Genomic DNA, 14,431 nt, shown 5'->3' on the forward strand with positions numbered 1-14,431 from the left:
AGCTGTATGTCATGTATCTACCACGCTATCTATCTTCCATGAATAACATGCATGAGAAGCAATAGAACATAGAAATCATGATGATAGTATCATCGCCTTTAGCCATTATTCAGTTCCCTGTTTACCTAGCCCCACTCAAATTTTAAAACGTTAATGTCCATTTTTTTTTCATTTTTGTCTTATACACTGGTAAATGTCAATATATTGTGAAATCTGTACTGGAGGAATACATAGAAATGATATTTTTCTTTAAAAAAAACTTTATGCGGTATAAGAATTAGTATACAAAAATGACAATTCACCGTCTCACAGATAAACCAGTAAATTTTATCTTGTTGAAATTAATCGTGATGATGGACACACAATCCAACCACTGTTGTCATCAACATAGGGTCCGATCGGTAATGGCTGTAGCTTTAAAATTTTTGCTGTAAAAAAAATTCTATAGATTTTTTGTTGTGGCTTTAAATTTTATTACTGTACAATTTTATAGAAAGCACTAAAAATTGCTTTGGATATTTGGCTCTGCAGAGCACTTATACAGCTGTAGGTTATTTCAAGAGAGCTGTGGTTTCAAAAAAAAATTTAAAGCTTAATTTCTCTAAATTTGGTGCTGTAAAAATAAATAAGACCGTGGACAGCACCTACGGCAACTACCTATCAACCCGTATTCTTTACAATTTGACTGCCTCAAGAAATAAATTTTCTGCTTAATTTCTTCAGTGGTTTGCCTTTTTCTCCTTTTTAGTTATTTAATTTAATTTAAAAAATTTCCTCACAACCCACCAAGATAAATAGGTACATGGTATCTCCTGAATTCAACACATTCACACAACGAACATCTCATAAAGAAAATAAAAACAATGAGTGAGCTTTTCGACTCTCTCCCCACTTGGGATCTCCATAACCTTGGATCAATCTTCAACCAAAACTTCAACTTAGGTATATACAACTGCCACACACTCATGTATGTATATATATGTATGATTTATGTTAGGCATGCTGATATACATAAGTGGATGGCTTCATGCAGACAAAATAATGTATTTTTTTGTTGAAAGATGATGTATTTGAGTAATTCTATAAATTCCATATAATAATGCTCGCGAGGAATTTGGCCGTGCAATGTACTTGTAGATGCATGTTACAACATTGATGAATCGCCGGAGCATATACTCCGTTCGCCGGAGGTGGATATTATCGGTGACGTATCCACCGGCTACCTCGAAGACGCACTCATCAAATTCAGTGTGAAAAGCAAGCGGAGACGTCTTTCGTTCAACGCCGAGGACAAACCAAATAATCACTTTGACAATTATCAGGTTTGCATATTTACTCTGTTTTTTTTTGTTAGCCATTAACATAATTGTTCAAAAAATTCTAACTTTCTGGTTAAATGACATTTTTAAATTATTGTGAAACTGATTTGGTTGACTGCGGATTATAATTATGCAGAATGATTGGAGAATCTCTGAGAATTATAGCTGCACGAGTAGTCAGTTTGCAGGTGAGTTCTACTTTTTATAATTGTCACCCATATAATATATAATATATATGTGTGTATGCTTACTATTTTAGTACTGGTGTTTCATAGTCTTCATGAATAAATTTTATGTTTTTGACTTGATTTTCTTATATATTGAGCAGATGAATCTCCAAATTCATCCATCAATATTTTTTCAGAATCTTCAAATCAGCCGAAACACTCTTTCGAGCCATCTTCATCCACTTCAGGTATGTATGCTTTATTTCATTCAGAATGAATTGTATAATCTGGGATCAGATTCTTTATTCTCATTTGCGTTTAGCTGTCTACATAATATGATATTCTGTGTTAATCTTTAAATACATACTAATTTCACATGTGTACAGAGAAACATTACTGTGACAATAAGAAGAGAGTGGTGTATCCATTTGGACTGGTAAAACCAGGTGGTCGAGAAGAAGATGTAACCCTAAACGACATAAACAAGAAGATTCTCATGCCGTCGGCTCGGCCAGTTCGGCATCCGGTTGGAGCCTTTGCATGCCGTCCGTGTCTCTCTGCTCATGGACCGGGTCTTTCAGGCAAAGCCGTGGTTGCTTTCACAAAGATACAAACATCAGGGAGGGGTACAATTACTATAATAAGAACCAAGGGATGAGATATGTAATACTAGTACCTAGACAGGGCAGTCTTTCTAGATAGTAAGTAGTGTGTACTCGAGATGATGAGACAACGTTAATCATTGGTTGTCATGTTTAAACGTCTTCGTGTATATAATGAAAAAATGGTTATGCGTTTTTCTGTTTTTTTTTTCGTGTTCTTTTTTGCTATTGATATTTTTTTTTTCTGTTTTTTTTTGTTTATTCGACAAAGAACCAAGAATTATTTACAAACTTACTAGCCAAAAATTTGAATCAACAAAAAAGTTCTAAAATATTCGTTTTGGTGTATTATGTGTTTGCATGTTCGTGCTTTTTTTTTGTTCTTTACTCTTTTCTCCCATAGCATCCCACCTTTGTTCTTTAAGGAAATATATTTAGTGTCCGAATGGAAGAGCGGGACAAGTGCAGTTCTTCTGCACATGCAGTTTTCCCGTACTGCATTTACCATTCACTCTTTTCTGTTTGTAAAAGCAGTTCAAGCGGGAAATCTGCATGCAGTTCAATATTTTTTGTCTTTTTGTGGAAAAAGCAGGAGATATGCAGATCTCATCCGCCAACATTTGGTAGTGTTGATCTGCTTTTTTTTTTGTTTGGTCAATAAATAACTTTGTTACAACACATAACTTTAAAAATATATTTATCTAATTTTATGAATATAATATTTTTATTTTATTTACAACTTTAACAATACAAAATTATTATTTTCTACTTATTATTTTTTGTCATATAATTTTTATTTCTTTAAATAAGAAAATAAAAAAAAGTATAAGCATCTTATAAAACATTTACAGGTATTTCGGGCGATACTATAACATCTAAGATATTTGTTTAGATATCTAGGTGTCATTTTTATTGTTTTAATATATGATATATAGTTTTTAAATGATTTTGTCATTCATAAGTTATAATAAATTATTTGATCAGTTTGATCTGGTTCTCTCCTGCATGATCCGTTTGATCTGCACTTGTCCTGCTTGATCTGCACTTGTCCTGTTTGATCTGCATGATCTGCTTGATCTGTCCCGCTTGAACTGCTTTTACGATTCGAAGCCAGTAGAGAGTAGAGACTAACAAATAAATAAAGGTCCCAATTTTACCCCAAAAATAAATAAATAAAGGTCCCAATAAGTAAACGATAGCGTGAAGAAGAATAAATACTACAGAAAATAAAGTAAAAGAGACGAATGTATTGAAAAGCAAGAAAAAAAAAGTGAGAGTAATTAGGACCTTACATATATGTTCAACATAAATCCAATTTTCTAAGAGAGTTGTAAGGCAACAAATCATTACTATCTTACATATATGTTCAACATACTTGATTCTTTTTGTCTACCATGTAGTAAGTGCAAAAGGGCATAGGAAAATTTTAAATTAAAATAAAAGTTACAAGAGAAGAAATTTTAAATCCGTATAAACTTGATGATTTTTAAATAGCATTTTTAATTTGAATAACTCTTTAGTTCAAACTTTATTCCAAAGTATATAATTTATTAAAATGAAACCAAATCCAGCATAATTTATGATAAGACCCAGATCGATCTGCCCTCAGTCAGATACATACATGGCGTCATGTTTATGAAAACTGACGTTTGTCGGCATGAGTTATACTGCAAAAAATTTAAGTTGCACTGCTGTTTCCTCTGATAAACAAGTGTTTAGCATGTGTACAAAACATACATATCTTCAGGTGGAAAGTGACGTGGATTGGTTAACAAATCAACAATACTTAATGTGCTCTTTGCTAAACTAATCAAAATTAAATTGAACATTAGTTACTAATCGACTGGTCGCTACGATTATTTTTCCTCCTGCAAAGGACCAGCGTAGCTTTTGACCTTAGTGGCTTGGGTCCACTTCATAAGACCACTAGCTAAATTTAATAACGATGAGAGAAAGCTATAATATTTTGAACGATCTCTCCGCAGGTCTTTTTATTAGAAAATTACAGTGTAAATCAATAGAGCAATTTAAAGATCGTGTAAAGTTGCACTAATTTATAATGAAACAAACAAATTTCAAAATCAAACGTGTGAGATTCTAACTAGTAGTATATTTAGTATCCCGTTAAAAATAATTTATGTTTGTCCTCACACTTGAGTTTGAGTATTATTTAACTGCAATGATCATTTCAGACTGGTTAAACTTTCGATCTAATAAAGCTTAATCTTGAGTAAAAGTTTAAATCAATAGTGTACTAGAACATATTCATGGTTCTCAAGATTAATATCTCATAAATAAATAGAGGGTGCACTGTAAAGACTACATTAATTTGACACAGAGATTCACTGGACCAAATTTCAAATTAGTATCTTAGTTCAGGCTAGAACTTTTTCGTAGTTTATATAATACATGAGATTTGACGTTAAAAATTTGCATTGAAAAGAATACAATGGAGGCGAACTACTTAAAAAGGCCGTCTTTTAGCCCAATTTTAAAAGCCCATTTAAAAATCTGAATACAACTCTCTTGTTCATTAATCTCTTAGGGCTCAGTTCAATTCTACTCAGGAGGATTTCTCCATCTCCTTCCTGTTTGCTCATCGAATCGTCTTTCTAAGCGCTTCTCAAATCTCGAACTGCTTTCTCCTCCGCTTCTCCTCTACTTCACGACGGTTCTCGCGGCAGAGCTCTTCCTTAACAGCTGAGGTACGAAGTCTCTCATCTCTATCGACATCGCATCTTGGTTTTGAGTAGTTTCGATAGTCTCTAGAGCCGAGTTCAATTAGGTCGAAACGAAGATCTGATTTGAATCCATTTACAGAAAAAAAAAAAAAAAGATGTTCAGTTCGTCGCAGATACTCCCACTCGAGGCTCCTCCCACCGACGGCAACCTCGGTCCGCTTCCTCCTTCGCAGCTAACGGATCAGGAAGCCGAAGAGAAAGAGCTTCAAAGCAGCTCAAACCAAGCTCCGGAGTCTGTAGCCACTCACACGAGGACCATCGGAATCATTCACCCTCCTCCGGATATCAGAAGTATTGTAGAGAAGACTGCTCAGTTCGTCTCCAAGAACGGTTTGGAGTTCGAGAAGAGGATCATCGCCAGCAATGCCAAGAACGCTAAGTTCAACTTTTTGACGAGTTCAGATCCTTATCACGCCTTTTACCAGCACAAGCTTGCTGAGTACCGTGCTCAGAATCAAGATGGAGCTCAGGGTGATGATACTGACGGTCCTGATGGTGCAAGTCTTCAGCTTGATGGTGGTGATGGTGATGGTGATGGTGAAGCAGGTGAGGCACAGGCGGACCTTCAGGCTCAGTTTCGGGTTCCCCCTAAGCCTCTTGAGCCTCCTGAGCCTGAGAAGTATACAGTTAGACTTCCTGAAGGGATTACAGGGGAGGAGCTTGAGTATATTAAGCTCACGGCGCAGTTTGTGGCGCGGAATGGGAAATCTTTCTTGACTGGGTTGCAGAGTAGAGAGAGTAACAATCCTCAGTTTCATTTTATGAAGCCAACTCATAGTTTGTTCTCTTTTTTCACTGCTCTGGTTGATGCGTACTTTGATGTGCTAAAGCCTCCTGAAGACTTGAAGGAGAAGCTGAGGAAGAGCGCTGCTGATTTGACTACTGTTCTTGAGACCTGTTTGCATCGTCTTGAATGGGATCGTTCTCAGGAGCAACAGAGGAAGAAGGAAGAGGACGAGAAAGAGCAGGAGAGAGTGCAGATGGCTATGATTGATTGGCATGACTTCGTGGTTGTTGAATCGATTGATTTTGCCGACGAGGAGGACGATGAGTTGCCACCGCCTATGACGCTCGAGGAAGTCATAAGGAGGAGCAAAGTATCATCAGCGATGGAGGAAGATGAAGTTGTGGAGCCTGGAAAGGAAGTCGAGATGGAAATGGATGAAGAAGAAGTCAGGCTTGTTGCGGAAGGAATGAGAGCAGCGAACTTGGAAGCGAATGGTGGCTCTGTAAAGATTGAAACTTTGAACGATGAGGAAGCACCTATGAGGATTGTTAAGAACTGGAAGAGGCCAGAAGATAGGATCCCGACAGAGAGAGATCCTACTAAAGTTGTTATATCTCCAATTACTGGCGAGCTGATTCCTATTAGCGAGATGTCTGAGCACATGCGGATTTCGCTTATTGATCCTAAGTTCAAAGAGCAGAAGGATCGGATGTTTGCTAAGATTCGCGAGACTACTCTTGCACAAGACGACGAGATTGCTAAGAACATAGTCGGGCTTGCTCGTCTGCGTCCTGATATTTTCGGGACAACAGAAGAAGAAGTCTCAAATGCTGTAAAAGCAGAGATTGAGAAGAAGAAAGATGAGCAGCCAAGTCAAGTAATATGGGATGGTCACACAGGAAGTATAGGTCGCACAGCAAACCAAGCCTTGGCTCAGAATGCTAATGGAGAGGAGCAATATGGAGATCCAAATAGCTTCCCTGGTCCAGCTGCTCTTCCTCCTCCTCGACCAGGCGTCCCAATAGCCAGGCCATTGCCACCACCTCCCAATCTCGCCTTGAACGTGCCTCGCCCTCCTCCGTCTGTTCAATACCCCGGTCCGCCCAGGCCATTAGGTGTTCCAATGATGCAACCCATGCATCCACAACACCAGCTCTCGATGCCTGGGCCACCTGGACACCAGCCGATGATGATGAACCGGCCTCCACAAATGCAGCATGGCATGCCTGTGCCGCCTCCACCGGGATCACAATTTGCTCATCTTCAAGTTCCAAGACCATATGGTCAGCTTCCACCAACTATGCATGGGATGATGCAACCACCACCTATGCATGGGATGCCGCCTCCACCACCACATGAGGAGGCACCGCCGCCTCTTCCTGAGGAGCCAGAGCCAAAGAGACAAAAATTCGACGAGTCGGCTCTTGTTCCAGAAGAACAGTTCCTTGCTCAGCATCCGGTAATGTTTTCTATAAACCCTTCAATCCTTTTCTTTTGTCTGAGTTGTGTCTTACATAATTTTGTTTTAAATGTATGCAGGGTTCTGCTACGATCAGGGTCTCTGTTCCAAACGTGGATGATGGGCAGGTCATTGAGATCACGGTGCAGTCATTATCCGAAAACGTGGGAAGTTTGAAAGAGAAGATAGCTGGTGAAACACAGATTCCAGCAAACAAACAGAAGTTGAGTGGAAAAGCTGGATTCTTAAAGGACAACTTGTCACTTGCACATTACAATGTTGGAGCAGGTGAAATGTTAACACTGTCTTTGAGAGAACGTGGTGGGAGAAAGAGATAGAGAGTCAGCTGGTGGATGCAGAGAAATGCTTTATAATTCTACTTTAGATATTTTCAAAACTTGGTGGCCAAAACTATATGTACTGCTATCTTTTTCGCACATCCTTACTCTTTGGCCATTGCCTCTAGTATCTGTTGAAGTTTTAGATTGAAGAGGAAAGATTATTATAGACTTGAGTTCGTTTTGCAGCTAGTTCTGAGGTAACGTTTTGGCAAACTCCTCTTTACCGTCTGATACTTTGTTCTGCATTTGCCTTGATCATGCGTCTTCCTACTATGGTACACACGATATTATTGATATTACAATACTGAAACATATAGCATGGCTAATTACCAGCATAAGCTCTCAAAACCAAACTCTTGCTTTTAACCATGGTACTATTTTTACTTGCTTCACTTCGATTGTATCAAACAACGTTACAATAGATGAGACATGTCTGAAACAATATGAAACATTAATAGAAAATAAAACAGACTTTAAGTTTCTATAATGAGATTTACGACTACACAAAAAAAATAAAGTAAACACTACAGTGGCCTATACATAACTACTACAACATTTTTGAAGTGCCCTCTGGATGACTCTGAAACCATCTTGTATCGTATGGGTCGTCGACTCTTTATCAAGAAGCAAGTTGAAAGAAGAAAACAGAGAGTTGGGTTTCATCCTTATTTGGTTGATCCTAATATATAATAAAGTTTCCCTAATGCTTGATGATTTGAAGAGAAGGTGTGACAAAAGAAGATGATCGGACGCGAGACTGTCTACTTCTCCGGGAAGAGAACCAAAGACAAGAAGAGAAAACAACTCTCAAAACTCTTCTCAGGACTTCTCCTCTCTTTGGGACTAGACTAGATTCTCTTCCAGCCATTTCTTTTTTTCTTTCTGCTCGGTTTATGTCGGTTTGATTTGGTTTAGTAGTAGTGAGGAGATATGTGTCTGCAAGCTGGAACTGCCGACGTCACTCTAATATAGGAATTAGGAAGCGTTGTAACGATATACAGTGACCGCGTTAAAATTCTCAATACGCGTTGGCTCGTTCTTATTTTTCTTCATTTCATACAAATTCATTTATGATTTTGGAAATTTGTATATAAATATGGTCTCAATATATGTTGCATAAAAGTGATTAATAATAGGTTTACTTTTGAATAGTTACTGTTCATAGTTTGAAGTGGTCCTAGACTCTCTTCTTTCTGTGGTACCAAGTTAACGCGTTTTTAGTTTTGTTATTGATATTGATATTAATTTCCTTGAGTCCCAATTAAACCATAATAGCTTAAATTTATTTACTTACTTTTTGCCTCTCAAATTTATTCAATAACTATTTTACAATTTCCCCTTGAAAATGTATTTTCTCTACAAGTAAAACTATATGCATGAACTCGGATCCTGAAACTAGCAAAAAAAAGAAGTAAAAAGTAAAGAACGAGTTCCTGACCCGCTCATGAAACTGAGTCTCCTCGAGTTGATTCTGACAAGAAGAGTCTGAATTGAAATCTTGAAACCAACAGGATAGGTTCATGAGTCTGTCTCGTCCATGTCCAAAAGCTCCTTGAAGCTGGAGCTAACATTGCTCAGAGAGGTCTCAATAAGGGATTGGTGGTGATCAAATCGTTTGCATTTGGAAGTGTTAGTAAAGGAGGATTTCTCAGGAGCTTCTTCAAGTCAGACTGAAGAATTAAGAGACAAAAATATAAAGAACAGCGAGGACAAAATTTTACCAAAAAAAAAAAAAAAAACAGTGAGGACAAAAGAATCTAAACAATAGTGTGGGTACCGTACCAGGACAGCGTCATGAAGATGAGAAACCTCTTTTCCTTGTAACAGTCCAACCTTCTCAAGGTTTTTGATATACCCATTTAGATGATTCAGCACGTAATGTGTTACTTGTCTTGTTTTCAAAGCATTCAAAACCTGGACGCTCACAAGTTAGATGTAATATAAGCATATATATGTATAAACTAATACCTGACGTATTTCATGGGTTTCAAGAAAAATAAATATGGTTTCAAACCTGAGGAAATGAATCACGGACATCTTCCAAGAACTGTTTTGCTTCTTCTCCTTCCACCTCACTTTCATTGATTACAAAAGAAGCAATGTCACTGTTACCTGCGCCAAGGAAACAAATATGACTGAGAAAATGACGAAGCAAACGGTAATGTTTTAGTCTTTGTTTCTGAATTGTTACGCAGAGTCTCAACGAATACTAACATAGAGATATAACAAAACAGGGTGATGCATACCTAGAAAGCCATGCAATTGCTGTCGCGCAATCCTATGGGCACGGAGAAATGCAGAGGAAATGTAGCAAGCAGATTCGAGTCTTTCAACGATTAAATAACTGACCAACTTGCGGGGGATGATTCTTGATTGAAGAAACTTGTAATACTTTGGGAAACGAACACACGGTTTCAAACCTCTCCAGTCGCATAAAGACTCTGTAGAAACAAGGTCGAGTGCCTCATCTACTGATTGCATCAAAACGTTGGCAGTACCTTGTGTGATTCTCCCATCATCAAGCATCTCCCAGTAAGCTGCCTGGACACCTGATACATGTGCAAGAGTCTCAAATCGATAGCTAGCTAAATAGTTTGACAACAAGAAGATTCATGTAGGCATTGTGAAATACCATTTAAGAAGCGTATACGTATGTCCATTATATTCCTTGGGTCAACATTGCCAGCCTCACACCCATCATGAGGATTAACTTGTTCCCCTTGTAATTTTTTCAAACTTGGAATATGTCCTAAAACTGTATGCCAATCAGCAGATCCAAGCTCCTCGTCATCTCCTAGATTTTCAAAAGCTTTGAAGGCGGTGTTCATCATTTCAAACTTTGTATACTCCAGTATTCTTTTCTGCCAACAGGGAAAACACAAAGAGGGGAAACACACAATCATTATATTCCGGTAGCAGTAGTTTCAAAACACTACATTTTAACGAATCAGAAACAATCCGAATCAGGTTGAATCCAAACACACACAAAACGTACGACAATATACACACACTGATGGAAAGATGCAGTCACTTGTGTATGTATAAGCACAAACACAAATGATCAAAAGTTCAATCAACTACCAGAGTGAGATCGCAAACATTAGCATCTAAATTTTGAAAAGTAGCATTACAAGAGAACATATGATTAAAATCCATACCTTGGTGCCCGTTAAAGTGTTCATGCGAAGAAGGTGCAAGAGGAATTGGGTAGTGGATCCATTAACAACCAAAGTTAGGAACACAATCCCACCAGTAAAGAACAGAAACTGCAAAACAGCTGCAACCTCAAGATAACCAAAAAACAAAAAAAAAAAAAAAATCCCAAAAATAAAAATAAAATTTAAACCTCACCCTTGTTCCCGTCTCCGAACTAATATACGAATTGCCACTTGATTGCTGAAATTTATGACAGAGAGCCATAGTGTGTCAAAGCTAAGGAACTGATGGCATGAGTATAAAGGACAGCAAAAAGAGACAACTAGATATATAAGTTCTTGCAAGAACAAAATGTATCATTTATAACAGAACTCACTTTTACAGATAGAGCGAGTGATAGGGACACAGCACCCCTTAATCCAGACCACGTGAGTATGATGGATTCCTTCCAATCTAAGCCGTAGCCAAAACGACGTAGCAATGGGTACAGAATCCCAACCATTGCACAGCGGGATAGTTGGACATACAAGTATAAGAGGAAAAGAAAGCCCCACGAGGCTCCTGGTAAGAAAAGGCTAATGAGTCATGAGTGTTCCTTGGAACAAATATTATGTAAAAAAAAAGAGGAATTTAATGCAGGGATAATATCAGGAACAAGTGATGCATTTAGGAAAAAATAGACGTTATTTACGTTCAGTGACAATTAGAGATATACTACATCAAACTCTAGGTGAAAACCTTTGTTTCTATCTCGTGAAAACAGAACAAAAACTAAATCCGGAACATCAAATGTGAAAGGCACCTTCGTAAGTTATTTTCCGACTGCTAAAGTCGCCTACAGCAATAATAACACCACTGCAATTCACAAGAGAAACAAATCCAATGTAATTGTATCAACCAGCTAAACATTGACAGCACTATAGCAAGAGTTCATAACGATTCCAGATACATTTACCTGAGTATAAAAACTAATGTGTTTGCAATATAAGCGACCATTTCCCTACAAAATCAAGAAGACTGTCATATACTTACATATAAACTTAATATAATTTCCTTACTAATGATAAACTAAAGAACTCTGAGTTGTAAAATACCAGAAGTGATGCAAACTCTGGTAGCTGTCACCCTTAAATGCTGTCCTTGCAAATGCAGCGAAAAACCTATTACAATTATTTATTCCAAAAGTTACTTTTTAATACAAAAAAAAAAATGAAAGAAGGGATAATTCACCACGACTTACATCCCCAAAGTCATCACAGTCAAAATTCCAGTAACTCCAGCCCACTCTTGAGCCTGCACATGGTAGAAAATTCTCAGGATTTCTAGAGATATAGGATTATCTCATTGAGATTAACGTGTGGAGAAGAGACCATACAGTGTAATACGCGAAATAGCTAACTGAAAGCGTTACAGTGATCTGAACCACTATGTCATTAAACACGAATCTAAGCCAAAAAACTGATGTAATGCCAAACGCTACACCAATGCCTACACTAAAACAAAAAGAACCAAACAACATAATCTGAGAAAATAGCAATGACATACAAATCTAATAAAGGGAAAAAGAATTCATACGCTCCAAACAAGTTTTGAGCAAGAAATTTGATTATGAAACCCCAATCAGAGGTACTCCCCATCACCATCTTCAAGAATAACTGGAAGATCACAACTGATACCCTGAATTTATAAAAAAATTTAGCATAAAAGACATACAGTCACCTTTAGATTGGGCACGTTTGAGATGATTACCCGTCATTCATCAAGGACTCCCCGTCAATTATAGTGGTCATCTTCTTACTAGCACCAAGCTCCTTCAGCAAAGCAACAACAGCCACAGGGTCGGTAGCACCTAAAAGTGCTCCAAGCAACAATGAAGTTTTCCAATCCCAGTTATATGGAAAAGTGAGCTGCAGGTAACACAACACAATTACAACGTAATGGACTAGATAGTCATAGTTCACGGTCTCCATATCAAACGCATACATTACCTTCAAAAGAGAACCAATCCAAAACGTGGAAATCAAAACACCAGGGCCAGCAAGCAGAACCATTTGTCCAAGACATCTCTGCAAAGTGATATAGACAATCATCAATCAAATAGCAAGAACCAAAAACACCAAAAACAAAAGTAGCTCAAAACCACAGACTTTACATATAAGATAGGAAAAAAACCTTGATCTGGTGTACATCCATGGAGAATGAGCTCTCAAAAAGAAGAGCAGGGAGAAAAACAGCCAAAAGTAGGTCAGGGTTAATATCATTCCCTGTATAAAAGAATTGGTCGGTCTATTTTAATGCATTTGAAAATCTAAACTAAATCTAATGTTATTGATTATATGATTTTAACATACTTGTTGAAATCAAGTGTTATTGGTTTTATGATTTATAAATTCTAATATAAATCAAGTGCAATTCAATCATACGGATTTATTAATAGATTTGATTTTATAATGGATCTGAATGGATTTATATAAATTTCTTTGTTAAAAATACAAAGACTCCTGGGGGTGTATTCAACTGAGAGTTTTTGGTGATTTGTATTAAAATGACAAATCCACTGTTATTCAAACATAGATTTTAAAAACTCATTTAAAATCCACTGTTATTGAACTTAAGAGCATGATTATTGGGAGGTTCTTAGGATTGGGGTTCTTAGCGGAATATAAGAACCCGTCTCTTAACTTTTAACTAAAAAAAGCTAAGAACGGGTTCTTAAATAAGAGTTTTAAGAGCCGGTTCTTAACTTTTTTTAGTTAAAAGTTAAGAGACGGGTTTTTATATTCCGCTAAGAACTTCACTCTAAGAACCTCCAATAATCATGCTCTAACATTCCATAGAGTACTATAAAATCCATATTTTAAGTTGTGGAGTTTAAAAGTTTTCAAGTGATTAGGGTGTTTGGGTGGAGTTTCTTAGTTAAAAAAAATAAAACCCAAATCTCATGGTTTTAGATTAGATCCTAGAGTAGTTTAACAAAAATCACCTAAATCTCTGCAACTTATTGAAATCATCTAAAACTCCACCAAAAATCAAATCAGTTCAAATGTTATATTGAATACACCCCTCTCAATAACAGTCATTGTCAAAACGTTTGTCTATAGGACAAACTTTGACTTTTCTTAAACTGCACCAAATCACAAAAGCCATCTTGTAAAACTCAATTCTTCAAATCGTTAGAAAACTTTGCCCAAGATCAATATAGCAAAGATTGACTTCTTAAAGATATAAAGATTGAGAATGACCGGAAAGGAAGAAGAAAACTTTAGAGACAAGAGGGAATAAAATCTTTCAGGTACGAGAGATGAAGCTTGATAGAGACTGTATTATTTTTTAAAATCAAATTCAATCGAAAAAGGAGAAAGAACACATAAGATCAGCTTCGATTGAAATTGATTACACTACAAAATCGCCAAAGCGAAGAGGAAGATCGCCTACGCGAATATTTATTGACCAAAAACTATAAACAAACAAAAAAGAGAAGTTCTCAAATCCTCTGAAAGATCAAAGTGTGTTGAGAGGATTTGAGAGAGAATTCTCTCTCCCGAAGTAGAGAGAGAAACTATAGGTTTTAGTTTTCTATCAAATCATTATAACCAATTCAAACTAAATTGGAAAAATACACTTTTGATTTGGCTTTTTATATACGAGACAATAACTTTTTTTTTTTTTTTTTTTTTTGGTCACTGGGTGCTCTCTGGAATCCCGGAGGAGTCGAATCCGTGTGCCTTGGGATCCAGTTCACTCTAGTGTTTTACCACTAGGCTATTCTGATACGAGACAATAACCTATTTCTTACTCTTTCTAATCCATTGATGGTGTACCTTATTCATTTCACCATTTCCATTACACTAATGATGGAGCTTGCTCACATTTTAATAATATTTATTTATTAAATGGTTTTAACATTTTACAACACTAC

At 36.9% G+C, this 14,431-nt stretch overlaps 3 protein-coding genes across 4 annotated transcripts; 2 read left to right on the plus strand and 1 right to left on the minus strand.

Moving 5' to 3' along the window:
* The first annotated feature begins 793 nt into the window (after positions 1-793).
* LOC106399670 lies at positions 794-2,293 on the plus strand. Its single transcript, XM_048758086.1, has 5 exons — positions 794-942; positions 1,138-1,322; positions 1,456-1,507; positions 1,648-1,734; positions 1,873-2,293. Exons 1-5 carry the CDS (start codon positions 864-866, stop codon positions 2,142-2,144), a joined length of 675 nt encoding a protein of 224 aa, XP_048614043.1. The 5' UTR covers positions 794-863; the 3' UTR covers positions 2,145-2,293.
* Positions 2,294-4,635: 2,342 nt separating this feature from the next.
* LOC106400860 (probable splicing factor 3A subunit 1) lies at positions 4,636-7,529 on the plus strand. The gene is made up of 3 exons (XM_048758087.1): positions 4,636-4,794; positions 4,911-7,015; positions 7,096-7,529. Exons 2-3 carry the CDS (start codon positions 4,925-4,927, stop codon positions 7,351-7,353), a joined length of 2,349 nt encoding a protein of 782 aa, XP_048614044.1. The 5' UTR covers positions 4,636-4,794; positions 4,911-4,924; the 3' UTR covers positions 7,354-7,529.
* Positions 7,530-7,716: 187 nt separating this feature from the next.
* Positions 7,717-13,043, minus strand: LOC106397891 (sodium/hydrogen exchanger 8-like). Of its 2 annotated transcripts, XM_048758088.1 has the most exons (17): positions 12,685-13,037; positions 12,501-12,578; positions 12,262-12,419; positions 12,088-12,189; positions 11,888-12,005; positions 11,753-11,805; positions 11,607-11,672; positions 11,468-11,512; positions 11,315-11,367; positions 10,889-11,073; positions 10,708-10,752; positions 10,515-10,622; positions 9,989-10,217; positions 9,603-9,905; positions 9,371-9,468; positions 9,139-9,270; positions 7,717-9,026 (listed from the first exon to the last, which is right to left on the minus strand). In XM_048758088.1, exons 1-17 carry the CDS (start codon positions 12,703-12,705, stop codon positions 8,931-8,933), a joined length of 1,890 nt encoding a protein of 629 aa, XP_048614045.1. In that variant the 5' UTR covers positions 12,706-13,037; the 3' UTR covers positions 7,717-8,930. The 2 variants fall into 2 exon arrangements, with proteins under 2 accessions (XP_048614045.1, XP_048614046.1); XM_048758089.1 differs by lacking the exon at positions 10,708-10,752 and having other exon boundaries at positions 12,685-13,043.
* Positions 13,044-14,431: the final 1,388 nt, after the last annotated feature.

This window comes from Brassica napus, chromosome C5 (assembly GCF_020379485.1).
Source record: "Brassica napus cultivar Da-Ae chromosome C5, Da-Ae, whole genome shotgun sequence".
NCBI lineage: Eukaryota > Viridiplantae > Streptophyta > Magnoliopsida > Brassicales > Brassicaceae > Brassica > Brassica napus.

Excerpts from the sequence above, each read along its gene's own strand:
- LOC106399670 (XM_048758086.1), top strand. The coding sequence starts at position 864 with ATGAGTGAGCTTTTCGACTCTCTCCCCACTTGGGATCTCCATAACCTT. Across the intron at positions 1,508-1,647 it reads CACGAGTAGTCAGTTTGCAG|ATGAATCTCCAAATTCATCC; the intron begins GTGAGTTCTACT and ends TATATTGAGCAG. Across the intron at positions 1,735-1,872 it reads GCCATCTTCATCCACTTCAG|AGAAACATTACTGTGACAAT; the intron begins GTATGTATGCTT and ends ACATGTGTACAG.
- LOC106400860 (XM_048758087.1), top strand. The coding sequence starts at position 4,925 with ATGTTCAGTTCGTCGCAGATACTCCCACTCGAGGCTCCTCCCACCGAC. Across the intron at positions 7,016-7,095 it reads AGTTCCTTGCTCAGCATCCG|GGTTCTGCTACGATCAGGGT; the intron begins GTAATGTTTTCT and ends AAATGTATGCAG.
- LOC106397891 (XM_048758088.1), bottom strand. The coding sequence starts at position 12,705 with ATGGATGTACACCAGATCAAG. Across the intron at positions 12,579-12,684 it reads TGGATGTACACCAGATCAAG|AGATGTCTTGGACAAATGGT; the intron begins GTTTTTTTCCTA and ends ATCACTTTGCAG. Across the intron at positions 11,673-11,752 it reads ACTGTGATGACTTTGGGGAT|GTTTTTCGCTGCATTTGCAA; the intron begins GTAAGTCGTGGT and ends TAATTGTAATAG.